This window comes from Ursus americanus, chromosome 18, assembly GCF_024610735.1.
Source record: "Ursus americanus isolate L20-20 chromosome 18, mUrsAme1.1.p, whole genome shotgun sequence".
Taxonomy (NCBI): Eukaryota; Metazoa; Chordata; class Mammalia; order Carnivora; family Ursidae; genus Ursus; species Ursus americanus.
This window is the reverse complement of record NC_142144.1, coordinates 342,613-369,498: the sequence shown is the minus strand read 5'-3', so window position 1 is coordinate 369,498 and position 26,886 is coordinate 342,613. Positions and strand designations below refer to the sequence as shown.

At 48.3% G+C, this 26,886-nt stretch overlaps 1 protein-coding gene across 6 annotated transcripts in view; it reads left to right on the top strand.

The window, feature by feature from the left end:
• EHMT1 (euchromatic histone lysine methyltransferase 1) overlaps positions 1 to 26,886 on the top strand; it is a 140,720-nt gene that overhangs the window by 57,529 nt on the left and 56,305 nt on the right. For 3 of the 6 annotated variants that reach the window (XM_087869135.1, XM_087869136.1, XM_045803685.2), the window contains exons 2-6: positions 5,557 to 5,623; positions 12,178 to 12,734; positions 19,204 to 19,384; positions 21,687 to 21,844; positions 22,174 to 22,362. In XM_087869135.1, the coding sequence (XP_087725261.1) occupies positions 5,557 to 5,623; positions 12,178 to 12,734; positions 19,204 to 19,384; positions 21,687 to 21,844; positions 22,174 to 22,362 (1,152 nt within the window). The remainder of the gene's footprint in view (positions 1 to 5,556; positions 5,624 to 12,177; positions 12,735 to 19,203; positions 19,385 to 21,686; positions 21,845 to 22,173; positions 22,363 to 26,886) is intronic. The other 3 variants (XM_087869137.1, XM_045803687.2, XM_045803686.2) reach the window with 2 other exon arrangements.

Below are 26,886 nucleotides of genomic sequence, written 5' to 3'. Positions count from 1 at the left end.
GTGCGCTTGGCCGAGTAAGTCCAGCATGGGGTCAGGTTCTGCTTCACCCCTGGGACACATTTTTCCCCTAGATTTGTGTGTGTGTTGTAATCTACCAACTTGCATTTAAGGAAAAAACTTCATAGTCTAGACAGTTTTCCTTTTTTCTCCATCTGCATCAGTGGTTCAGTGTATTAGGTGGACATTCAAAAGAGCAGAATACCATTTTCTAGGTCAAATCTAACTCCAGCACATCAAGTGCATGCCGGGTGGACTCTGTTATCTTGTTCTGCCTTTCCTGAAGGTCTTCTGTGTTGCTGTTGTTTATAACCCACTTGATCGTGTACTGCATAGACTTTGCACAACACCTTCCCTGCCCACAGGGGCGCTTTGGCCTCTGACCGTCATAGCACTGTTCTAATTGGGAATTTATTATAATGTGAGCCTGGATAGGCAGGTGAAGGAGCTGTTAGCACTAGCAGTTCTGAGGCCCAGACCCTAGCTCCGGTTTCACTGCAGGTCCCCAGGCAGCCTTGGTGAGGCCAGTAACGGGGAGTAGAAGAGGGCACAGGGCGAGAGCCCACCCCTGCGGGTCTTCTCCTCTTCCTCCATGCTCCCCTTTTCTTCCTTCCCTGTCCTGTACCATCATCAGTGGTCACTTAGAGTCATGAGCAAGGAGGATGCTTGGATTTTAAAAGTAAGAGGTATAGACAGGGCAAAGATATTGATGTTTTGTCCTTGGCTCTTATGCTTGTCCACAGCCTGGCATGTTGGTCAATGCTTGTCAGAAGATTCCTGAATGCAATCAGATAGATCCAGAGCAAAATAGTGGATAATTCTGACATTATTTGAAAGTGTGTTACATAATGATCTTAAAACAGAGTTTTTTGGGAGAAGAAGTCATGAAACTTCATTTAATGGCAGGGATATGTGGCTGACTGTGGGGACAGGAGACAGGTGGTTTGTAGGGGCATTCGTGAGCAGGAAAGCCTGCTCAGCTGTGCTGGCCCTGGGCACATCTCGGCATAGTGAGAGCCCAGGGGTCTGGAGGTGTTTTTTTATTTAGCAGGCCTCTGGTATGGGAGGCTTGGTGTCCTTGGTGTGGGACATTGGGTTCAAGGCCAAGTGACACTCTTAAAAGCTATTTAGGACCCCAGGGGGCTCTTGTTTATGTGGGTTCTATCTACTGGTATTTACCAAAAAAGAAATTAGAACTGAAACTTAAAAAGAAAATTACTTAAAAATAACAAAAGTAAACATGTAACATGTTGTTTACATGTTAAGGTAAGTAATTTCTATGGAAAACAACTATTTTCTAAAACAACAACCTCAGAAGAGTGGCATTGCTTTACAGGTTGGTATATCTTTTTCATGTCTGGCTTCTGACTGAGGGGATGTGTTGTTTGGTTGCAATATATGAAGAAAATCTGGCCTCACAAAGACCGTGTGTATTTCGAGCCTTTTAGATAATTCCGAATGTTTTGCCTGTTACAGTATGCCAGAACCTGACAGGGCAGGGCCGCATCGATGACCCTCCTTCCCTGTGACGGTTAAGCCCACGGTCTGCCTTGCATCTTAGCGCACCTTCCACCCATGTGTGGTTTTAAAGAGTAGGTACTGCTCATTTGGGGAACACTGGCTCACTAAGGTATGGAGATCTTCCAGATGTTGACACATTTCATTATCCAATAGCAAAAAATCGTTTTCTCTTAATAACATTTCCTCTGTCATCAAAAGTCTTTAAGTTTTGGGCAGCAGCTGTCAAGCTCACGGAGGCAGACACACATTCACCAAAATTCTCATTTCCACTCAGAGGCCAGAATCTTAACATTGGAAACACATACCGTTGGTTTTCTTTGAGGTCACAGGCTCACTGTGTTTATTTTGAGAAAATGTTTGGCAGATGTCCAGTTCGCGTAGCCATAGATCTTGCCAGTTTTTCCAAATGCAGATGCCCAGTGACTGACACAGCCCGGTTCCCACTCTGGGCCTTTCCTGAGCGGCCAGCAGCCCTGGATTGCTGCTTGCTTACCTTTCTTCCTCTGCCTTCATGAGAAGGCTGATGGGGAGGTCGTTAATCTCACTGTTTCACCAAGGGCATTCTCAGGTGAAGTTGGCTCTACCTCCCCGAGTACATAACATGGAAGAGTTCAGTCATTTAGAAGTTTAATTTGGTGCCACCATCTTGACTCCTGCTAAGGTGCCCAAGTAAGCACAATGAAACAGGCAAGTGGGGTCCTAGTAATGAAGATAACGTTGACCTCTTGGACCCCTGGAACGGTCTTGGGACCCCATAGAACTGTTTGAGAGTGGGTGCAGGCTGGAGGTGGTTGGGATGCAGCCGTGATGGGCTGGGAGATGGGCAAGGCCTGAACACTATGGGCCTGGCCCTGGATTGGCTGTGGGAGGTCAGGGGGGTGCTGTGGTTAGATGCCGTGGCCCCCTGCCCACCTTGCTGAGCTGTGTGGCCAAGACCAGACCCTGGGAGGGACGGGGTCAAGTCAGGTGCTTCTGATAAGCTTAGAGGGCAGGCAGATAATGGGGGCAGAAGAGGCATGCCAGGGCAGGAGAGGGTTTTCTCAGGTCCATGTGCAGGGGTGTCAAGGGATCAGCTCCATGGGGAGTCCAAGAGCCCATCCTTGGGCTCCCCAGTGTTGCCACAGCTTCTCATTTCTCCACACTCTGTAAACGCAGGTTCTTTGTAAACTCTCCTACTTTAAATTTTTTTTTTTAAGATTTATTTATTTCATTTATTTCAGAAAGAGAGAGAGAGAGAGAATGCATGAACCGGGGGAGGGGCAAAGGGAGAGGGGGAGCAGACTCTCTGTTGAGTGCGGAGCTGGCCCAGCTGTATCTCCTGACCCCAGGGCTCAGTTTCTGGACACGGAGATCATGACCTGAACCGAAACCAAGAGCCAGACTCTCAACCAACTGAGCCACCGGGTGTCCCTAAACTCTCCTACTTTTAAACGTTGATAGTTGATTAAAGATGGAAACTTGTGCAGGGCAACCCTGTGAAGTTGTCTCAGTAGTGGTTCCTTGGTGATCTCGGATCTGCATCTGCACAGCACCCAGGGTGTGTTTGTGACAGCCCGGTGTAGTCACCTGGAGCTGGAGACAGACAGAAAGCTTCTACTCAGCTGGTGGGGAAATCTCAGGGCTGGAGATAATGACGGTGGACAAGTGTGCGATACGGCCCCTGGTGCTCTAGGAGTCTGAGAGTCTTGAACTTTTCTCTCTCCCCCTTGGAACTGGTCCTGTCTTCCAGGAGCCTCAGTTCTCTTGGTGGGAAATGGTAGAGAGGAACCCACATTCTGTGCTTGGTGTGCTGGTTGCTGCTGGGGTGTCCTTGCTTCTGGGCCTTTGCAGTGCCCAGAGCTTCAGCTGTGCATGCTGCTGTCCATTTCCTTCCTACCATGTTCCTAGGTCCAAAGCCAGTATCTCCATCCTTATCCTGCTGTTAGACTCAGGCCACCCACCCACCTACCTTGTACTGTGAGGATTTCCGCAGCCTCCACCCCGAGCTGGAGAGTGGCAGGACTTGAAATGTGTGCAGAAGTTCTGTTTGGTTCTGCTGTTGCCAGTACAAGATTTTGTTATTGGTTTGGGCTATGTGTTCCATCTTCAACCCTCTCTTGGTTTGGTGTCGATTTTGTAAGTTGTTAGCCCTTTTGAAATGGTGATGAATACCATGTTCCTTCTTGCTAGTACACATAGGCTCAGTGCACAGAGAGCATCTGAATTTGGGAGGGTTTTGCTCTTCCTGCTCTGGTTATGGGCGGAGCTCAGTGTGGGCTCAGCCTCTGGGCCTTTGGACTTCTGGACGTGCACACTGGCAGTACCCTGCTCTGCCCTCACTCATCCTCCTTTGTTCATGCAGCAGATACTGGCTGTACATCTCGGCTGTTGCTGAGAATCCACGCAGGCATATAGCTGTGTGGGAAGCAGATATGGAAGTGGACCCAGTGGCCTTTCTTACTGGGTCCTCTCGGAAAGGCCCCAGTAATTTTGCTACCACATGCTCGTTGGTTCCTTCTGCATGCTGCACATTGCCGACACACTGGGGCTATGTCAGAGAACGGGACAGGCCTCTGCTGTGGAACCCAGAGCTTGCATGTTGGTGCAGTGGACAGACAGGCTGGGTAGTGTGTCTGAATGGTGGGGGGCACCAAGGGGGCAGTAAGGCAGGGTCCAGGAGAAGCTGTCTGATAAGGTGATTGGCCTGTTGAGAGGCTGCAGGGTCCAGGGGCTGGAGGCTGGGGTCATAGTGTGGAAGGGGGAGCAGAGGCTGGGCCCTGTGGCTTTGCTGCCGACAGTGAACACTTGTTTCTCCTTAGTGAGCTGGGAAGACCCTGGGGTCTGAGGAGGGGCGCATACAAGTCTGATCCCTGCAAAGAAATATTCCCCATCTTCTGGGAGGAAGTCTCAGCCCCTGGATTTTTCCTTGGTACCTGGCACTGTGAATTCTGGCTTCCTGCGGCAGGAGTGGCTATGAGAGGGATTATAGAAGGGGGTTCGCGTTTGAAAACCACCAGTGGGGCCACATGTGACGCTCTAGGGAAAGGTGGGAGAGCCGCAGGAGGTGCTGGGCCATGCTCGTGCCCTCTCTTGTCTGTGTACCTGGGAAGGTGAAGTCAGCTTCTGTTCAGGAGCTGCAGGTGGGAGCATTCTGGAAGTACTGAGGAAGGAGGGGCTTCAGGGGACGGGAGGCTGCTGTGCAACCTTCAGGTGGTTTGGTGGTCCAGGGTGACAGGGCAGGGCACTGCCACTGCTCTTGGGCCCCACACTTGGTGTTCAGTGAAATCAGCAGGGAGCTCAAGGTTCTGTAGGAATGTTCTGAGAATGTGTTGTGTCTTTTGGAAAATGCATTCCACATGTTAGACAGGTGTTGTGGGGTTTGTACCCTTAGATTCTGAAACTCTTAAGTGGGGAGCCCGGAGGGTCTGCATCTCCCCCCTTTTCCCTCTCCATGGACTCGTGGTGGTGGCTGCTGCTGTACCTGGAGGGACCCAGTCAGGAATGTTTTGTGTGTTTACATTTACTTCTCCAACCAGACTCTAAGCCTCCCAAAGGCAAGAGTTTTAAAAAACAATTCTAAGAGACCTTTCAGAATTCATGCCTCCACATAGTAGAGCAAATATTTAATGATTCACGTTTTATTGAATTTTCTTGGTTTATCCATTTCTGCAATTTTTTGTAGGTTGTTAGGCATTTGAAATACTTCGATGAATTCTTGTCAGCAGAAATACAATTTGATAAAATTTGTAGCATTCCTATAACAACCAAAACATTTGAGATTTCTAATTATGTAAGTAATGCATGAATGCGTTCTTATTGTTAAAAAACTATCTCCGGAAATACAGATAAGGTAGAAGTTTCCTTGGGCTGGTTTCTGAATGCCATTCCTCCTCTTGGAGGTGACTGTTATCTGCCGGCTTGAATATCCCCTGACTGTCCAGTCATCTGATAGTGAGTTTTATCTGGATCCAGATACGGTGCCCATCTAGAGAAATCATGTTGGCGAATTGCTTAGTCTGCCTGCGGTTGAATCCAGGCTGATGGCTGTTTCTTCTTTAGCAGGCAGTTCCGGCGAAGGGGGAGACGAAGCAGGATTGCTGCATGAAAACAGAGCTGCTGAGGGAAGGTAAGGGTGCAGTTTGCTCCTGCAGGAGAAGTGGCCAGAAGGCCTGTCGCTCTGGCATCTCCTCACCCGTCCCCGGCTCCTGATCTTGTTTGCTTTCACCTGGGTTACTGTATGGCTTCCCGTCTCCCATTCCCAGATGGACACAAAGGCATACACCCAAGATCTGCTCGAGAAGGGAACCTTTACCAAAAAGTGAAAAGCAAACGCCTGGTAGATCCTTGTCTTAAGTGCACCCAGAAAACTCAAGGTGAGAAGGGCCACCTGGATGTTTCTGGCAGCTTGATTCTTACCACTCAGAGCTGAAGCCACTTGGGTGCTCGTCACCTGGTTACAGCCTGTGGTGTGCATACGGTGGGCAGCGCTCAGCAGCTCAGAGGAAGGAACGGCTTCATTCTCACAGCAGCACAGATGGTGCTGAGCTTGTTTTGCTAAGTGAAGGGGCTGGACCACAGGCCATGTGCTTTGTGACTCCACTTGTATGACATTTTGGACAGGGTAAAACTAGAGGCTGGGAAAACCACATATTTGCCAGGAGGTACAGGGAGGCTGGAGAGGGTAAGCCCTGTGAGGAGCCGTGGTGGGAGGCACTCTACTCTGTTGGTTAGGGCTGTGGAACACACCATGACAAGTGAGTCCCACTGTGTCACACATGAGCCATGTGGGGGCTGCTGAGAAGTTCATTTTGGAGAGCTGCATCCTGACTGGACACCATGAGGCTGATGGCTCGGGAGTGGTGCGGACCCTGTATCTGTCAGGGGAGATGGGCGAGCAGCCCTGAATGGCCGTGTGGCTGCTGGAGCTGAGCAGATGAGCAACGTATCCTGCCATCATCCTACCAGCTCCCCGTAAGGTTAGCGTGGGAGGAACCTGCCTCAAATCATGGGACTGTCCTCCTCACTGACGCTGGGCACTGCTCCAAGCACTTAGGGTGTTCTAGCCACATGCCGTCCCAGTGATGTGTGATTCTGTCTCTCGTCTTTGAGGGGGAGCTGAGACAGGTGCACCGCTGGGTTGAGGTCACCCAGGCTGTCAGACTGGCAGCTAGACCCCTCCTTTGAGGACATACAGACCATGACGTGCAGGTGGCACTGGCCGTGGCCACTGAGAACACCGTGTGGGCATCAGCAGGAGAGATGAGGACTGTGCTCTGATGGGCAGAGAGTGAGGCCCTGCAAGTTGGCCTGCAGTGTCCCAGCACGGACCTGTGTGTTTTGCACGTGTCAGCCTCTGAGTGCCCTGGATGCAGCCCCGCACGGTCTGGTGGTAGGCTGGCCTGCTGAGGACCACCTTGCTGCCCATGCTTGTGGCTGCTCTTCTGTGCCTTTCCTGAGCTGTAGTGTGGCCGCCCAGCATGCATTGCTGCAGCCCCTGTCTGCTTCCCAGGCAGTCCAGGAGCTGCCGTGATACCCTTTCACATCCACATAGTCCCCTTCTCATGTGACCACCACGTACACGTGCAGGGGCCACTGCGGGCACTGCCGTGGCCCGGGCCATAGGGCAGGGCTGTCCCTGTAAGTTCATGACTTGGTGCATGAACACGTTTGTAATAGAAATGCTTCCGATTCTGGTAGAGTTCTGGGGACTCCTGGGAGCAGGGTGGGTCCAGGGACTGAACAGTGCCTGCTTTGCTTCCTAGAACTATTTCTAAACCCTACTCCCTCCCTGTTGAGAAGCCTGCTCTCTGGGGGCCCCCAGCTCAGGTTTGACCCAGCCAGGCACTTTCCTGGTGGACTGCGGGGCCTCTGGGTACTTCCTCCAGCCCGCCAGCTCCCCTGTGCTATGCCCCCTGGCCAGCCCTGCAGTGTGCCACTTCTCAGAGCTGCCCACCACACTGTTCCACCCACACCTGCGTGCTTGTGAAGAAGACCTGCGTCAGGGTTTCTTCCTGGTGCTGTGTTCCTTCCATTCCTTGAGATGTTCTCTTCCATGGGCACGCATGGTCTCCAGTTTGTCTTCCCTCCCTGCCTCCCCCGCCTGGGCCTTTTCTAATAGAAGTTGTGGATAAGTAATGCCAGGTGCCCATTTTCCTCTCTCGCACACTGCTCCTGAACCAGGGCCTTGGCTCCTTCTTTTGAGGAACCGTTAGACTGCACATTTTATACTCCGACCAGCAGTGAGGGAGGGGTCCATCGTTTCCACTTGCTGCCAACACTTGTTATTACCTGTTGTTTCGATGATAGCCGTACTAGTGGGTACAAAATAGTGTCCCATTGTGGCTTCGATGTGCGTTTTCCAGATGATTAGTGATGCTGAGCATCTTTTCCTGTGCTTATTAAGCCCTTTGTATATTTTGGGGGGATGTGTCAATTTAGATCCTTCGCCTCTTTTTTAAATTGGTTATTGATTTTTATTGTTGAATTGTCAGAGTTCTTTATGTATTCTCCATACAAGTTCCTTATCAGATGTGTGACTTCTTAATATTTCCCCCACTCTGTGGCTTGTCTTTTCACTTGTTTGGCAGCGTCCTTTGAAGCACAGAAGTTTTTAATATTTACTTATTTGAGAGAGAGCGAGAGCATGTGTGTATGTGAGCCGGGGGGAGGGGCAGGGGCAGAGGGAGAAGCAGGCTCCCCACTGAGCAGGGAACCGGACGTGGCACTTGATCCCAGGACCCCAAAATCATGACCCGAGCCGTAGGCAGACATTTCACTGACTGAGCCACCCAGGCGCCCTGTACGTTTAATCTTGTAAGAACTGCCAGACTGTTTCCGAAGCCACGGCAACTGTGCATGGCAGTGACATCCTGTCCTTGTCCGAGTTTTTAATTACGCCTGTCAGTGGGTGTCAAGTGGGATATCTGTGCTGGTTAGATTTGCTGTTTGGTTTTGAGAAGTTTTTAATCTTGATGAAATCCTTTTACAGATTGTGCTTTGGTGTCAAGGATAATACACCTTGCCTAGCCCTAAATCCTGAAGATTTTTTTAGTTTTTTTTTTTTTCTCTCGAAGTTTCATACTTTTACATTTTACATTTACCTTTTTTTCCCATTTTGAGTTAATTTTTATAGGTTCATTTCTATAATCAATCTTTCAAAACTCAGTCATTGGTTCCTGCAGTTTGTAGATTACTTTGAATTTTCTACCCGGGATCATGTCAGTTACAAATAAATTTTGCCTCTGCTTTCTGACCTGAATGCCCTTTGTTACTTTTTCTTGCTTGCTTGATTACTCTCGCCAGAACCTTCAGAATAATGGCTGTTAGTAGCAATGGCAGGCAGCCACAGTTTGAGCCTCTGAGAGGAAGAGTGCCATTCCCTTCTTTACCCAGCGTCTCACAACAAGCTGACCCCACGCAGTGGACTTTCCCACGTGGGGTAGGTCTCTGGCTCTCTGTGACACCTGCTGGACAGCCTGCAAGTCAACCCAGTTTTTGTTTTTGTTTTTTTAAAGATTTTATTTATTTATTTGACAGAGAGAGAGAGACAGCCAGCGAGAGAGGGAACACAAGCAGGGGGGTGGGAGAGGAAGAAACAGGCTCCCAGCGGAAGAGCCCGATGCGGGGCTCAATCCCAGAACGCCGGGATCACGCCCTGAGCCGAAGGTAGACGCTTAACGACTGCGCCACCCAGGCGCCCCCAGTTTTGACCCCACAGGTTAGGGGCTCCGTCCCACCAGACTGCCCCCACTTCAGACGCCAGTCCCAAGTAGAGGGCCCCCAGGGTGCACACAACTGGCTACACAAGGGACTGGCTATGAATTGAAGGTTCCCACAACGCTCTCCTCGAGTTCACAGAACGCAGGGAAACACGCGTGTGCTGTCGCCGGTTTTGTTACATAGAGCACTAGTCAAGAACAGCCCAGTGGAAGTGATGCATAGGGCCGGGTATGGGGGGAGTCGTGGAGCTTCTGTGCCCTCTCTGGGTGCACCACCCTGCCCACGTGGGTGTGTTCACCCACCTGGAAGCTCTCTGAGCCCCGTAGTTTAGGGATTTCTGTGGAGGCGTCATCACGTAGGCGTGATGGATTATTAACTCAGTCTGCAGCCCCTCTCCCGTCTCTGGAGGATGGGGGTAGGGCTGAAAGTGCAAGCTTCTGACTGTGGCTTTGTCTTTTCTGGTGATCAGCCCCGTCCAGAGTCACCTCAGGAGCTGTCAGGAGCCGCGGGCAGAGACCAACTACCTGTATCTTGTTACATCACACAATGTAATCACATTTATCTTTCCTTGTTTCTGTCATAACTTATGCTTTTGGTGTGTAATGAAATTTCCCCGTTTTTAGGCCACAGATCTGTTTTCTCCATTTTCCCTTGTTAACTTTTGAGTTTTTCAGACCACCTAGGACAAGTTTTTCCAAGACTCAAATGTGTGGATGGGCCTCCAGAGGTCTTGGTGAGGCCCAGATGTGTGGAACCCACCTTGACCAACAGTCTGTGCCCTGCCCCCTTGGGCTACTGTGCTGGACTCTGCTGTGACTAGTGGACACCCTAGTCCCCCTTACAGTGCTGTGGAGAGGCCTGTTGCATCCTTCTCTGATGCAGGGAGCCTTCCTCCCTGTGCCTTTACTATTTTTCATGATTTACTTTGCTGTTTGGGAAAATCTGTTTTTCCCTCTACGTTTTAGAACAAGGTGGTGGAGTTCCTCAGTATACTAATGGAATTTTGGTTGGGTATCACTGAACTTATGATTCAGTTAGAGGCAGCTTGACACTTCATACTTTTGTCATCCCATTTAAGACCATGTTTTCATTTAAAATCTTTTTCTCCACAGAGGCCTTGAGTAATCCTGTCTAAAATTTTGTATTCTTTTTAATTTTTTCTGCTTTTGCAAATAGTATTTTTTTTCCCCTCTCATATTTTCTAGTTAATGCCAGTGCAGGAAAATGCCCTTGAGTTTTGTAGCTTGAGTTTGAAGTCAGCAGTCTCACTGCACTCTTATATTTTAATTGCTAATTGGCTGCATTTTTAAAATAAATGATGGTGTTGGGTGCAGAGGCCAGAGTTCTTCCTTTTGTCTCCAGCACCTCCCATTTCTGTGTTCCCTCTTGTGCCAGCTGGTGCATCTGTTTTGTGTGAGATGCTTGTGGCATTTCTGATATTGCATAGAATTCCCTCCCTCCCTCCCTCCCTTCCTTCCTTCTTTCTTTCTCCAAGATTTTTTTCTACATATTTATGTGAGAGAGAGAGAGCGAGAGAGAGAGAGTGCCATGCATGTGTGTGCGAGCAGGGGGAGGGGCTGAAGGAGAGGGAGAGAGAGAAACTTAAGCAGACTCCATGAGTGCGGAGCCAGACTCAGGGCTCAATCTCATGACCCTGAGATTGTGACCTGAGCCAAAACCAAGTTGGACACTTAACCCCTTGAGCCACCCAGGTGCTGTGAACTTCATTTATTTCTGAATAAGCATATGCTATCTGCAGATCGTGGTGTATGGCCTTTGCCAGCTCCGTCCAAGTGAGGGCACACCTATTATTCTGTCTTGCTGAGGATTTTTTAAAAAAATCTTTAATTAATAACTGTGTATTCATTTAGAAAGTATTTGCTGTGCTCAGATACTATGTTCCAGACTCTGTTTTTGTCTGGGGGCGCATAGTTGACAAACAGACGAAACTCTGTCCGTGCAGACCTCACACTCTAGGGCAGAGGAACCATAACGATGGGGTCTCCTGTGTGAGTCAGTAGAGTAAAGGCACTGGGACGGGTGGAGTCTTGAAGCTGACTGAAGCTCTTTCTGCACCCAGTGGTGTGAGCATGGGTTTTCTGCTTTAGGCTGTCGGTGCCTTGGGTACCCTAGTAGATCTTCTGATATAGAACGCATCTGTTTATGACTGGTCCTGGACAAGGTCTGCAAGTTGTCCTGGGAGACCGAGCTTTTATGGATAATAGGCTTGTAGTCCGCGTGTTTGTAATGGGCCTTCTAGCTGACGTACTGAAAATATGACCCTTTTTCTTGGTTATTACCCATTTTCTTTACGTTTGTTCTGTGAAGGTACTTCTGAGGCCTTGCTTTCGGTCTTCAGACCGTGCTCAGTTTTATTTCACGTGGTGTGTTCGTTCCTGGTGGGTATGCAGATCTGTAACGGGTTTTGAGATCTTGCTATCTTTAAAAAATTAATATACTCAACAAATGGGGAGTCTTTATCTTGTGTTTCTGGTTTTAGACTGTGTCCTCCAAGGCAGGACTGCAGGCCCTGGCTGTACCTCGCACACAGGATGGACAGATAGCTGGCACGCCTGAGCTCAGGGTGGATGCCCCTCTTCAGGGTTTGGCCTTCTCCAAACTTTAACCAATTAATTTTCAAAGTTAATGTCTAAGACATCATTTTTAATTATTTTGGTTTTAGATTTTTAATTTTTATTTTTAAGGTCTGTACCTAATGTGAGGCTCAAACTCACAACCCCGAGATCAAGAGTTGCATGCTTTTCTGACTGAGCCAGCCGGGTGCCCCTAAGACATCATTTTATATTTAATCTATTTGAACTTAAATCTTTGTACGTGAAATGAGATGATTTTTCGTTGGTTAGTTTTATGTAAACCACTCAAAGAAATGGTAACTGTTGTGTGGGTTGTATCGTGACAGGGCAGGGCCACAGCCTCTAATGCCGTCTCCTCCGTTCACAGAGATCTCTATGGCAGCCGATGGAGGTTCAGCAGAGAAGCAGGGAGGAGAGGCCCCCGTGGCCGCAGACAGCGAAGCCAACGGGTCCTGTGGAAAGAGCGAGGCTAGCACTCACGTGACTGCGGCGCAGCACACTCAGGAGAACACGGCGGTCAGCCCACAGGAAGGTACCAACAAACTAGCTCGAATAGCCGAAAATGGGGTTTCAGAAAGAGACAGTGAAACAGGGAAGCAAAACCACATCAACGCAGACGACTTCACACAGACTTCTGTCATCGGGAGCAATGGGTACTTCTTGAGTAAACCACCCCTGCAGGAGCAGCCCATGCGGATTACCAGCACTTTGGCTTCCTCACTTCCTGGTCATGCTGCGAAAACCCTTCCCGGAGGTTCTGGCAAAGGGAGGACTCCCAGTGCTTTTTCTCAGACGCCAGCCACAGCTCCGGCCAAGCTCGGGGAAGCAAGTAAAGACACAGAGGACAAGAAGCCCATGGCCCCTGGTGCCGACGTCAAGGTTCACAGGGCGCGGAAGACCATGCCAAAATCCATCCTGGGCCTGGTAATGCGATCCCTATCGGGATGGGGCTGCTCTCGTGTCTGTCGTGCTGTTTCCTTCCTATCTGTGTTGTCTTTTGTCACAGCGATGGCAGATGGACTCCGTGCATGAAGGAGAAAAGCCAGTAAATGGCCGTGGTCACCCTACAGGTGGTTGTCCCTGGGCCTGGGAAGATTAGGAGAGGCTGCCGACTGTTGAGGCGTGAACGACGAGCAGACGACTCCTGTCAGCCCGCTTCTGGGCTTTGTGCTGCTCCGTGGTGCCTGTTGCCCACTAAGACAAGATGTTCCCGAAGCTTGCACAGAGATCTCTCGTCCTCTGCTTTGGGCCTGGGGGCTTTCACTGCAGCTCGGAAACACTGAGCACTGACTCTCTCAGGAAATAAGTAGCCAGAAAGTTGGTTGGGTTCTTGATGTGACAGAAGGAAGGGATGAGGGACACACTGAAGACACGCTCATGCCTCTGTTTTCACGCCAGGCCCCTGGGCGCAGGGAACTGGCAGCGAGAACCCAGTATCGTGCTGGGTGAGGTGGCTTTTGCCATTAGCGTGTATTCTGTGCCTGTGTCTGATGCGTTTTGTCAGAGTGTCCACAGTCATGTTTTCCCTCCCAGTTGCATGGTACTCTGGCTGGGGATGAATGCTCGGTCTGTTTGATGCGTTCCCGTGGGGTCTCTTGTATCTGGCATTGCTGGTGAGCGTACTAAAGCTAGTGTGACTGGGTGGCATTAGTAGGTCATGTGCAGTTTCCGCTCTGCAACCTTCCAGGGCTGCACGAACGGGCCTGTCCCCACGGGTCCTGTCAGTCTGAGACGTATGTCTTTCCTCAGTTCTAGTAAAATGCTTTGTGCAGCTTTTCTTTTTGTGGAGCTCTTGACACGGACATGGGGTCTTGTTTTCCAGCTTTGATTTCTTCTTTAGCACTTTACATTCTTACTGTTCATTCTGTATATTGATGGTTTTACTTTTGACAGTTTTTTTTCCATACCCAGTATCTCTAATTAGTTTATTTAGTTACATTTTGTCTTATCCTTCAAAAGATGTTAGCTACAGTTCTTTTATAGTCTCTGCTCCGGCTCCTGTTTTCTCAGGCGGGACTTTGTGTTGATGTCTCTCCCCAGGGAAGTGCTTATCTTTCTCTCTGTGGTTTTGCATTGCCTGACTGGGAGCTCCGTTGTATTTCCTGTGTCTGCCTGCAGTGATTGTGGGGAGCCGTGGGTGCACCGTGGGGCTGGACTGCTGACCCCCCATGCTGCCGTGTGATCCCTGCTCTAGGGTAGCCAGGGCTCAGCAGCCCTTGACTCCCGTATCTCGCTGTGTGGGTCTCCCCCCTCCTAGTCTGTCTGGCCCTGACCTTGTTTCCACCTTTTGCGGTATTCTTGTGTATGTTCCACAACTTTAAAAACTTTTTAATAATTAGGAATTCACAGGAAGCTGCAAAAATAGTACAGCGAGACCCTATGTACCCTTCACCCGGTCTCCCCCAGGGTAACATTTTACACAGTTAGAGCACAGCGTAGATTTCTGTGAACACCCAGCACCGAGCAGCTCCCAGCGTCCCCCTTCATCCCCACCCACCCCATCCCCAACCCCTGTTCCCCATCTCCACAGCCTGTCATGTCAGGTGTTCTGTAGGGAGGTGGGGCCTTTGAGAGCAGCTCAGTTCCTGTGGGATCGACCACATTGTGTCAGTGGCTTCTTTCCTTTTCATGCTGAGGGGTTTTCTGTGGTGTGTATGTCCCAGAACTTCTCACAGGCTGAAGGGCATCTGGGGGTTTTCCAGTTTGGGGCTGTTAACATTAAAGTTGCTCTGGACATTTATGTACCGATTTTTCTTTAGACAGAAATTTTCATTTCCCTGGGTTAGATATCCAGGAATATAATTGCAGGGTCATGTGTTAATTGGATGTTTAGCTCTATAAGTAACTGCCAAACCAGACTCCTGACAGGCTACAACATTTTACGTCCCCAGAAGCAAGGTATGGGCAGTCTGGTTTCACGTCGTTGCTGGCATTTGGCCTCGCCGCTTGTGTTTATTTTAGCTGTGACACCTCGTCACGGTTTTAGTTCGAACATCCCTAGTAGCCAGTGATGCTGAACATCTTTTCATGTGCTTCTTTGCCATCTGTATGTCCTTTTTCGTGAAATGTCTTTCATATCTCTTGCCCATTTCGCAGCTTGTTGTTTTGTGAGCTTTCTGAGTTCTGGGTATGAGCCCTTTGCCGTGGATCCGTTCGCAGACTTCTCTCAGTCTGTGGCTTGTCCTCACCCTCCTAGTACGGTCTTTCCTGGAGGCAGGTATCTCATTCTGACCAGGTCTACTTCATCAGTGTTTCTTTCTTTTATGGCTTGTGCTTTTGGCATCATGTCTACAAACTCCCCACCTAGCCCTGGGTCCCAAGATTTTTCTGTAATTTTTAGGAAGTTTTTAATTTTTGTATAGTTTTACATTTTTATAAATATATGGTCTAATTTGAGTTCGTTTTTGTGTTAGATGTCAGGTTTAGAGTAGCATTAATTATTTTTGCCTGCCGTTTTTTGGCTCACCGTATCAATTTTGAAATGTATGTCAGAAATTTTACATTATTCGTCTGTCTCCTTGAAATTATACTTTTATTCTCTTCTCATTTCCAGGATTTTATTCTAATACATGTTTATTCTTGGGGATCTTTTATTGTCACTCTGTCATATTCCTTTAAGGAAAAAAAGACAATTTGAAATTTAACTTCAGGAAATTTCTCTGACCATATAGGCTTACCTAAGTGTTAGCTGTGCGCTGAACTGAGTTATTATAATTGTTAGTGATGCACAGTTGTTTGTCACACGTACCATTTCGGTCACTTGTAGGGACAGAGGACAGGAGGGTGTTGAGACTTCAGAAATGGATTTCCTGAAGACCACCCCTGCCTGCCGCACACCTGGGAACTTCATCTGCCCAGGGGCCCCCATGGGAGGACCGAGGACACAGTGATGTAGCGACAAGATGAGTCAAGGCAGTGGGGTCCCCGAGGACCCCTCTCATATGGAACCCCCTGGCTCCAGACCTGGCCTCCTCTGCCCTTAGGTTTCCTTGCTCCCCAAACCCCGTTCAGTCTTGTTTGGTTTTCTTGGGAGACCTTGTTTTATTGAAAATTGTGTTTTAAAATCAGTGATTCCAGTGATGAATGTTGCAGACTTGTGATAATAAAACCATTTTGTTTGTAAGAGTTTAAAAATGAGCGTGTGTTCTTGCTGCATGGCTGACAACCCTTGGCAGTGTGGATGCTCCTTCTCACCCAGTGTTGGTCCTGTCAGAAAGCACCAGCACGGGGTGCAACTCGTCCACTGTTTGGGCAGAGAAAGCAGAAGCTTCTGGAAGGGAACCTTTTTTCCCTTGCATTGAAACGTTTGTTACTGTGTCCTGTGTTGCAGACTGTCTCCCTAGTTGAATTGTGCAGACTCCCTTGGGCCTCAGCATGGTGGCCCTTCAGTCTTCTCCCTTTGCGTCCCTGTCACCATTCTCCCTATCTGCTTCCACGCAAAACCGCTGCCACTGGTATTCTCTAGGTTCTGGACAAAAGATGTGGCCTTGTTCTTAGAGCGCTTGGCCTGGTTAGAGAGGTAGTTTTGAATGCTGAAATTGTGCAAGTCCTTGTTCGTTGCCATTGGAATTAAGTATTTGGAAGGAGAAGTAGGCTGGGCTAAGAGAGCTCACACTGAGCTGATGTGGTCCTGGCAGAAGGGGAGAGCCGATGAGCAGGATGTTGGGGGTGGGTAGGGCCAGCAAGGGCCGGACCCCGTGGGCCTCCAGCACCTGGGCCAGAGCAGTATTGTGGCCACCTCTCTCTGGAGCCTGTGCCCCAGGTCCTCCCTCTGTGCGGGAGGCTGGGGCCGGCTGGGTGCTCAAGGCTCCCTCACAGCAGTGGGCGCCCTTCCATGAAGTCAGGTGCTAGCCTGCTGCCTCCATGGGAAGTAGATGAGTCTTTTGTCTTTTTTGCTGTTGTGAGAGATTAGAGCCCTGACAGAGTCTAGAATCTTCACCCAAGTTCAGCAGCTCTTGATTTTTTTTTTCAGATTTTCAGAAATAATATCTTAAAGATTTTGTGTTCAAGTGAGAATTAGCCTCATATGACTCTTTCCTCCTCAGGTTTAATTTTTGCTCCTCATTTATGTATACTTTAAAATCATCTTTTGCATTTGCTTATAAGAAGAGCTGGTGGAGGGTGAGAGTCATTTTGGCCACACCGTCTGTGAGATAGTTTGCAGGAGATAGAAAGGAGCATTACCTGACTCCTTTGCTCCAGCAGTGACTTCTTTAGGGACAACCTGGTATGTTTAAGAGAGACCGAAGAATTTTACAGAGTTGACAAGTTACATGTGAACTGTGCTCTGTGTGCTGAGGGCAGGTTAATTATGAAGGTCGTGGGGAAGACGGTGGCGTTGGAAGAAGAAGGAAGGGCACTCCAGGAGTGGGCCATGTTCCCCGCCAAGCGACAGACAGGGTTGCTGAGCTGAGTGTGAGTAAGTCCCCCTGGGCTATCCCCCCAAGAGCTGGAATCCAGGCCACACTCCCAGATAGTCTCACTTTCAAGGACAAGGACGTCAGGCGCATTCACACTGTTGTGCAACCGTCCTCTCCATCTGTCCCCGGAACTCGTTCATCTTCCCAGGCTGGACTCTGCATTAAACCCTGTTGCCAGCGCCCCCCCCCCCCCCGCCCCCGATCTGTGGGCCCGACTCCTCTGGCATCCCGAGAGTTTCCACTCACACAGAATGGGTCCCTCTGTGCCGGGCTGACCTCACTCAGCACCGTGTCCTCCAGCTCCATCCACGTTGTCAGGATCCCTTCCTTTCTAAGGCTGAGTGATATTCCACGGTGTGGATGGACCACGTCTCATTTATCCATTCACCTGTCAGTAGACGCTTGGTTTGCTCCCACCCCTTGGCTGTTGTGGATCATGCTGCTGCGAACCGTTGTGCACAAATAGCTCTTTGAGACTCTGCTGTCAGTTCTTTTAGGGTATATTCCCAGAAGTGGAATTGCTGGATCACATGGTAATTCTATGTTTAGCTTTTTGAAAAACTGCCAAACTGTTTTCCACGCGGCTGCACCATTTTACATTCCCAACACCACACAGTGGTTCCGGTTTCTCCACATCCTTTTCAACCTCTCTTGTTTTTAATTGAGTGTAATTGACAGTTTTCTGGGGTTGTATTCTTTTGTTTTTTATAGTCGCCGTCCTAGTGGTGTAAGGTGATACCTCATTATGGGTTTTGCATTTTCCTGATGATCAGTGATGTTGAGCATCTTTTCATGTGTGTGGTATATGTCTTCTTTGGAGAAATGTGTGATCAGATGCTTTGCCCATTTTTTAATCAGGTTGTTTGTTTTGTTGTTGAGTTGTAGGAGTTCTTTATATAGTCTGGATGTTAATCCCGATCAGATATGTGATTTGCAAGTATTTTCTCCCAATCTGTAAGTTGCCTTTTCATTCTCTTGATTGTGTCCTTTGATGAACAGAAATTTTTAATTTTGATAAAGTCTGATTTATCAGTTTTTTGTGGTTCTTGTTGCCTGTGCTTTTGGTGTCCTACCCAGAAATCATTGCCAAATTCAATGTCATGAAGCTTTCCTCCTTATTCTAAGAGTTTTATAGTTCTAGATCTTTGATCCATTCTGAGTTAGCATTTGTACGCAGTGTAAAAGTAAGGGTCCAACTCCATTCTTTTGCGTGTGGAGATATCCCTTTTCCCAGCACCATTTATTGAAGGATGCCTGTTTCTGCACTGCTGATTGCCCTTACTGTGTTTATGATAAAACCTGATTAAATGGAATTTGGTATGAGATCCAACTATCTCAAGGCTGTAGGTGATTTTAGGGAAGCCGATGGAGGAGAGAGGGTTAGTTGTGTCTAGGCGGTCTGGAATGAAGGCTGCACCACTGATAGGTATGAGGGGTTTAAGGACAGGACTGCCGGCTGCCGCGGTCTTGGAAGGCTGAGACTGAAGATAGATTTAGGAGAGTGGTAAAACTATGAGCAAAAGATAACTTAAAAATTGTAGTCTGTTATGGGCGGAGTGTTGCACAGTGCAGCCGTGAAAAGGATAGCCTGTGAAAGCACTTTACTTAGTAATACATTTTCCTATGTCAGCGGTTAGCAGACTTTTCCTATGAGGGACCAGGTAGACAGTATTTCAGGGTTTGTTTGCCGCATTCGGTCACTGCCGCTGCCGCTTCCTCTTGCCCTCTGTCCTCGTCAACGCCGTTTTTAGCTGGTTGACGCTGGCCCGTATCATCCGAGGGGTGGCTGGGCCCATGCGCGTCAGTGCCAGGTGCTCTGTGATGACGGCAGGCTTTGGACTTTGTCTTCTCTCTTTTATCTCCTCTCTTGGTCAAGGCAGGCTTTTGAGGAAAGGAGCTGCGTTTTGGGGGCATGTTGTCTCAGTGACCATCTGCTGGTGTGTAATTAGTTATTAATTGTCTTTGTTTTGAAGCATGCGGCCAGTAAGGATCCCAGAGAAGTTCGAGAAGCACGAGATCATGAGGAGCCAAAAGAGGAGATCAACAAAAATCTTTCTGATTTTGGACGACAGCAGCTTTTACCCCCCTTCCCACCCCTTCATCAGTCACTACCTCAAAACCAGTGCTACGTGGCCACCACAAAGTCACAGACAGGTAATAGGGAGACCCAACAACTGTCTTTGCTCTCTGATTGCGTGTTACAAACCTGCACCTTGCCAAACTAGAGGTGTGCTGACCGTAAGTGCGTGTGTGCTCCAGATGAGCGGTGGTCGGACTCCCGGGCCCTTCTGTGCTCACCTGTAACCCTGTAGAGGGATGTCCGACCTCTGTTATCCTTGCTCTGCTTTCTGTGCTTGTTGTCAAACTCAGAATGACGATTGTTTTCATTAAGTCTTATCCCCTTGTTCTAATTGGGTAGAAGACTCTAGGTTTGAGAACTTCCCTCAGTTTATGATTAAGTGCTGTTGAAAACACACAGTGTATTGTGGAGACCTTTGAGTTAAGGTTGTGGAGAAGGGTGGTTTGGTTCTGTTACCTGCCACGTCCTGTGGGCGTTTCACGCTCTTTTGAGCTTGCATCTGTTCAGGGTCAGTTGAGGGGATGGGTGAACATTTGATCCCTTATTGGGGCTTTTGCAGGAGGTGGGGCTGCATGAGTGGCCCCACAGGGCAGATGCTGGGGTGGGCGTATTTCAAGTGAGGGGCCTCCCTCTGGAGCCTCTAAGACACCCACAGTTCCTACAGAGATGAGGTGACTCTCCACAGTGCAGAAAGGCCCTTTCTGTGACGTCTTCATGCAGGTCAAGCACTCCTGGTGTTGTCACCTCCCAGGAAGGGTATGCCTGCACGTGTCTCCTACAGAGGGAGTTGTCATCACAGCTGCCTTGCCTTATTACAAAATCACTGGTGTGCCTTCCAGTGGTGTGGGAAATACAGAAAGCCTTCCTGGGGCTGGTGCTCCTTCCTGCTGGTCAGGTGTCGTGGGATGGACAGGGCGTATGTGGACACAGCCCTCTGTGACTATGTCCAGGTTCTAGACCACCTCAGTCTGCTTTTTTCAAACCTCACTCCTTCCCCTGCCCTGCCGTCTTCCCTTGGGGGGTGGGGGGAGTGTTGGAGCCAGCTCATTCGAGTTTTAAGATTTCAGGCCATCTCTATTAGTATTTTAAATTATGGTGGTGACAGCCCCAGAGTTTCTGTTACCTTCCCATCCTACTGCAACACAAGCAGGAAGGCCACACAGACACTCTGAGGGGCTGCAAAGCACATATTACTCCCCGTCCTGTGACTGTACAGGACACGCATCGCAGCCTGGACACACCCCTGCATGGCACCCAGTCACCCCGTTCAAGCATGAGATGGACAGAGCTGTGTTTCCTCCTGACCGTTTATGTGCTTAGAGCCACCCCAGTGAACACAGTGGGTGGGTGATTGTCCTGGATGTCCTGTGTGCCCCTCGGCCTGGGCTGAGGCTAACATGGTGTCCTCGATGCCACGTGCTCGTGGAGCTGTCTGCGAGGCCCTTGCAGTGGTGTAGTTCATGTTCACGCATGCTGTTCCCACGCTCTTTCCTTCCACTCTGTGGAGTGAGAATGCAATGGAGCAGAAGTTCTCCAGCCCTTTAGTACATTGCATCTGTTAAGTGGTTTTCAGATTTTTTAAAACCCTGGAACTTTAAAAAAAATAAGATATTATAGAAGACCTCCTACTATAAAGCCAGACAACCTGGAGCTGCTTAATCTAGAGCAGGGTTGAGAGCCCTGAGTCCCCAGGAGCTGCAGCTTGTCTGGAAACCCCAGACCCCCCGCCGTTTGCTTTTTCCTGTCCTGTGCCTTCCTCGACCTTGTGTACCTGTACAGTTTGCTTCAAGGACTGCTTTCCCCTCAGTTGGTGGACTGCTGGGTGAGGTAGAAGGTGCTGGGGAGAAGGTCCAGGAGAGGACAGACTGGCCGGTGTTGCGTGGCCACACTTACTTAGAGGTGGACACATCTAGAGACTATACAGTTTACTCCTTTCATGGGTGAGAAGTCTGTCAGGAAGACAGGCGGGGCCCATCCCCAGTGACTGGCAGCGAGGCCGCTGCTTCTCCTCAGCCTCGCTCTTGCAGCCACACTGTTCCTGGGGACGGGACCATCCCGAGGCAGGGGACTGGGTATGGGAGGTGCTCCAGGGCCCTGCTTCTGATGGTCAGTGGGTTCTCCCTTGTACTTCTGCTTGTGGTAGGGTGATAATGTTTGCTGTCCACATAGCTTAGTGTTTTATCGTGAGTAGAGCAAATGATCTAAGGTAAGGTACCGTCAGCTTTGTCTGTGCAACTTAAGTAAGAAACACCTGTCACTGTGCTGGCATACTGATGATTTGGGTAATCAGATTTTGTGAATTATCACCTACCTTTAAAAAACATTTGAATGGTATTTCTTTTCCTTTCTTGTCCCCTTTTGACTTTTTTTTTTTAGCTTGCTTGCCTTTTGTTTTAGCAGCTGCAGTATCTCGGAAGAAAAAAAGAAGAATGGGAACCTATAGCCTGGTTCCTAAGAAAAAGACCAAAGTATTAAAACAGAGGACGGTGATTGAGATGTTTAAGAGTATAACTCATTCCACTGTGGGTTCCAAGGTAAGGCGTGCCTGTGGTGTTCGCACGTGTGCTTGGAAATCCGCATCTGTGTCAGGACCTCTCTGACCACAGGAACACACCACGTGAGGTTGTCGGTAATTTGATGACCTCGGTCCCTTTTGAAGGAACCCAGGCTCTGAGGTGCCTCGTTTTGGGGCACAGCCTCCTACCCTGTGCTCCCTGACCCTTCATCCCTCACCCTTTCCTGGCTCTTCCCCCAGCGGCAGAGTCGCTGTGTCCCACCTCGCAGGCCATGCCCTGACGGGAGTTGGCAGGTTGCTCCTGATCCTGGGGTTCTCCGTGACAGTGCGTTCTTGCCTGTGTTCCAGGGCGACAAGGACCTGGGCGCCAGCACCCTTCACGTGAACGGGGAAAGCTTGGAGCTGGACTCAGAGGAGGACGAGTCGGAGGAGCTCGATGAGGATGAGGACCAGGGGGCCGAGCAGGCTGCTGCATTTCCCACAGAGGACAGCAGGACCTCTAAGGGCAGTGTGTCAGAAACTGACCGTACCCAGAAGGTAGGCCCTTCTCACCCCCTCAGGGAGGCGCTGCAGATGGTGGGCCATTGGTCCTGTGAGGGGCGGTTTGGCCCTTCTTGGCCCCAGTCATTTCCCTGTTTCCTTCTGACTTGGGTGTTTGCATTCTGTTTATCTTGAAGTTTTAGATTTATTTTCATCAAGGGAGTGGTTGTCTTCTTGAACAGCACTCTTTGAAGTAAGCTTTCTTTAGGTTCTCGATGGACAGGAATACCCTGAGGGCTGACTGTGTGCCAGTGCAGCTGCTCGTCACTGGCCTTGGTGTGACTGACCTCGTTCAGTCCTAGGCACGCCACAGGGCAGTTCTGCATGTGAGGCAGTAACACTGGGAAGGGCTCTCCTCCTGGTTGGAGCGAGCGTCCCGGGCTGCTGACTGGGCCTGTGGGGCTGTTCTGTGTTGTCTGTTCAGACCAGGTGTGTCTCGGTGTGCCAGGTGTGTCCTCATCACACACAGTTCACTCATGTCTAACCGAGAATGTGCTCTGGGAGGGGGCAGTGTGCTGACTCAATCACAAGTCATTGTCTGGAGGTGGCCCCGGGGGCTCAGCGCTGGGCAGGGTCTCCAGGGCACTAGGTGCAGACCTGAGTAGAACACAGTTCCTGAGTAGATGCTGACATCTGGGTGTGTGTTTATGCTCTTAGTTCGGAGGGGGATGGAGTAGACGAGGAGGAACAGGAGGAGTTGAGAACCAGCTGGTCGATTGGAGACAGGTGTGATTTGACTGTTCCGTGTATCATACTTCTTTTTGAGAGTTTTGGACCATCTTTATATAAGGTGGGCTTTTGTATCTGATGCAGTCTTCTAAAACTAATGGTAGGCAGAGAAGTTGTGGGTGAGTTCATTGAAATAGTGACCTGTTTGAAATGTATAATTTTGCAGATTAACTTTTTACATTTTGAGTCAGAGTGCTGTGCTCTGTAGATACGGCCTTTCCTTCCAGCTCTCATAGTTTTGGGGGGTGTCTTGTCTTCTGTCAGAAGCCACGGGTACTAGTCTATTTATGATTTCTGGGTTCTAAATATGATAAGCAGATCTTTTTCACTGGTGATTTTGAATAAATTGGTGTGAGCTGTCTTCTTATACTTCACTGGTTTTATTTTTTATGTGTAAATACTTGATTCATGTACGTTTGGGGATAAAATATGAGGTAGATATACTCAAAATGGGTGTATTTTATGATATTTGAATTCTATCTCAGTAAAGCTTTTTAGGCAAAATGTGAAGTCAGGGTCCCATGGCTTCCCTCAAAATGGTTAGCTACATTGTGTGAGCACCATTTATTGACTGATGTGTCTTTCCCCTGGTGATTTAAAATGTCACCTTTATTGAACACCATATGGCATACAGAGTTGATTCTTGTTTCCGGATTCTCCTCTTCAGAGAGAATCTGGTTGCTGAGTAATACTGAATAACTCTACACATTGGTATAAAGGAAAGAATTAAATGGATAGCAAGCCAACAAAAAGAATTAAGAAACAAGTAAAAGTAGAATCACGAGCATAGTGTGGCCAAGTGGAAAATGAAATAACTTGACAGGAGCAAATCCAAATAAACCAGCAGTAATAATAAACAGTAATGGGTTTATTATGTGAACGCCTTCAGAGAATAGAATGATTGGAATGGACAGTAGCTCCTTCTGAGGCCAAACTCACTTTCAATCCTAAGACAATATTGGTCATACAGAACTGTATATTTGCATAATAGCAATTGTAAAGAAGGTAGGGCTTCCCCCCACCCCGGGAAGATACTGATTTATTACAGGAAACCTCTTGATACGACTTACTACATTAACAGATTAAATGAGAAAAACTAGCATTTTAAGTAAGTTGAGCTGTATGTTTTTTGGATTTGGAGGATGACTTTATGATTTCAGCTGTGACAAGGATCAGTTCACTGATCAGAGAGTGACTGACTGCACCTGTGCGCCACCACCGGCTCACAGGCCTGAGTTGTCCCGGCCTTCCCTGTGGGCGCTCCCAGTCACTGCAGAATGGTCTTCTTGGTTTCTGTGCTTCATGTAAATGGGATCATGCATGTTTTCCTTTTCAGAGTGTGACTTGTTTCACTCAGTATTACGCTTGTGAAGTTGGGTTATATCACTCGTTCATCTTCATTGTTACGCACAGTGGGTTATAAAGTGGTCTGAGGGGCATCTTTCAGAGGGGACCCTTTCAAGGGGTCTGTGGGGTCAAAACTATTATTGTCATAATGCTAAGACACTACTGTTTTACCTCTCACTCATGGAGTTACATTGTGGTTTAAACATTTCTCAGTTTGTATAGTAGTAAACATTAGTAGACATAACCCACATCAACAAAAGTGCTTTGTCATTCTCAGTAATTTTTAATAGAGCGAAGGGTTTCTGAGACCAGAATGTTCAAGAGCCACTACAGTACAGTATTCCTTTGGATGACTGTTGAAATTTATGTATCCATTCCACCGTTGATGGACATTTGGGCTGTTCCCAGTTGGGGCCATTACAGATGACATTGCTATGAGCATTCCTTTGTGTCCCTGGGGGCACACCCACATTGGGATTGCCATGTCATGTGACCAGCAGTAGGCATGGCCATACAGCTCTCCCTTATCAGCCTCCCGTGTGTGAATGTCCTTCTGTCGCACTGGCTTGACATACTTGGTATTGCCCGGCCAGGGAGTGTAGTGCTATTACTATAATTATAGTTCTGATTCACATTTCCCTGATTTCCCATAAGATTGGGTACTTTTTCACATGTTTATCTGCCATTTGGATGCCTTTTTTTTTTTTTTTTTAAGATTTTATTTATTTATTTGAGATAGAGAGTGAGAGAGAGAGCACGAGCTGGGGGGGTGGAGGGAGAGGGAGAAGTAGGCTCCCCATGAGCAGGGACCCAACATGGGGTTCAATCCCAGGACCCCAAGACCCTGACCTGATCCCAGGACCCTGGGGTCATGACCTGGGCCGAAGGCAGACTTGCTTAACTGACTGATCCACCCAGGCGCCCCTCATTGCTCAATCTTTTAAAAATACAAACTACCCAGTGGTATTTAAACATAGCTTATATTAAGTAAACCTGACCAAAGATATCAGAATACTGCAAAAAAAAAAAAAAAAAGTCACTTAGTGGTGAACATTTTAAAACATTTCTAATGTCAGTAATAAAAAAAGGGAGGGATTGCTCCTTTCTCCCCTAACATGAGCACTGCAGTGTTGATTACTCTTGCTGTGATGCTGTAAGATGAGAACCAGAAGGAAGCATTAATATTTAAAAGGACAAGAGAGAAGAGTTTGCCAAGAATATAATCATCTGTCTTAAAAAATTCAAGAAAATCAGCTGAAGAACTATTATAGCTAGTGAGCCAACTTACTTGTGATCAAGACATAAAACCCTTCCTTTTCTTGTGTAGCTGCAATAGCCAGTTAGAAAACGTAATGACAGCAGTATCAATAATAGCAATAATGCCTAGGGCTTTTTTTTAACTTTTGTAATAGAAAATGTCAAGCTATGCAAACATATAGATAATAGTGAACAGTTGTCAACACTTGGCCAGTCTTCATTATCCAAACATGGTTTGTTTGAAGCAGATACTTCCATATGGATCTTTAAAAGAAAAGGACTCTAAAAGCAAAATCCTAAAATTTAGCTGTAAGTCTTTAATATTACCAGGGTACTTAGCAATAAATTTAATAGGAAATATCAGTTCCCTAGAAGAGAACACTGAAACTTTCCTGAAAGAGGCTGGAAAGTAGACATAGGTTCGTTCAAGTTAAGACCTATCACTTGTCTGAGAAAAAAGCCATTGTTTGTCTGAGGGAAGACTTGTTTGTCTGAGGGAAGACCCGTTGTTTGAGTGAAGACCCCTTGTTTGTCTGAGGGAAGACTTGTAGTTTGAGGGAAGGGCCCTTGTTTGAGGGAAGACTGCTTGTTTGTCTGAAGGAAGACCTGTTGTTTGTCTGAGGGAAGACTCCTTGTTTGAGGTAAGATCCCTTGTTTGTCTGAGGGAAGACCCCTGGTTTGTCTGAGGGAAGATCCCTGGTATGCCTGAGGGAAGACCTCTTGTTTGTCTGAGGGAAGATGCCTTGTTTGCCTGAGGGAAGATCCCTTGTTTGTTTGAGTGAAGACCCCTTGTTTGAGGGAAGCCCCCCCTGTTTGTTTGAGGGAAGACCCTGCTGTTTGTTTGAGGGAAGACCCTGCTGTTTGTTTGAGGGAAGACCCACTGTTTGTTTGAAGGAAGACCCATTGTTTGTCTGAGGGAAGATCCCTTGTTTGTCTGAGGGAAGACCTGTTTTTTGTTTGAGGGAAGATCCCTTGTTAGACCTGAGGGAAGACCCATTGTTTGACTGAGGGAAGACCCCTTGTTTGTCTGAGGGAAAACCCCTTGTTTGAGAGAAGATCCCTTGTTTGTCTGAGGGAGGGCCGGTTACTTGTCTGAGGGAAGACCCCTTGTTTGTCTGAGGGAAGACCCCTTTTTTGGCTGAGGGAAGAGCCCTTGTTTGTCTGAGGGAAGACCTCTTGTTTGTCTGA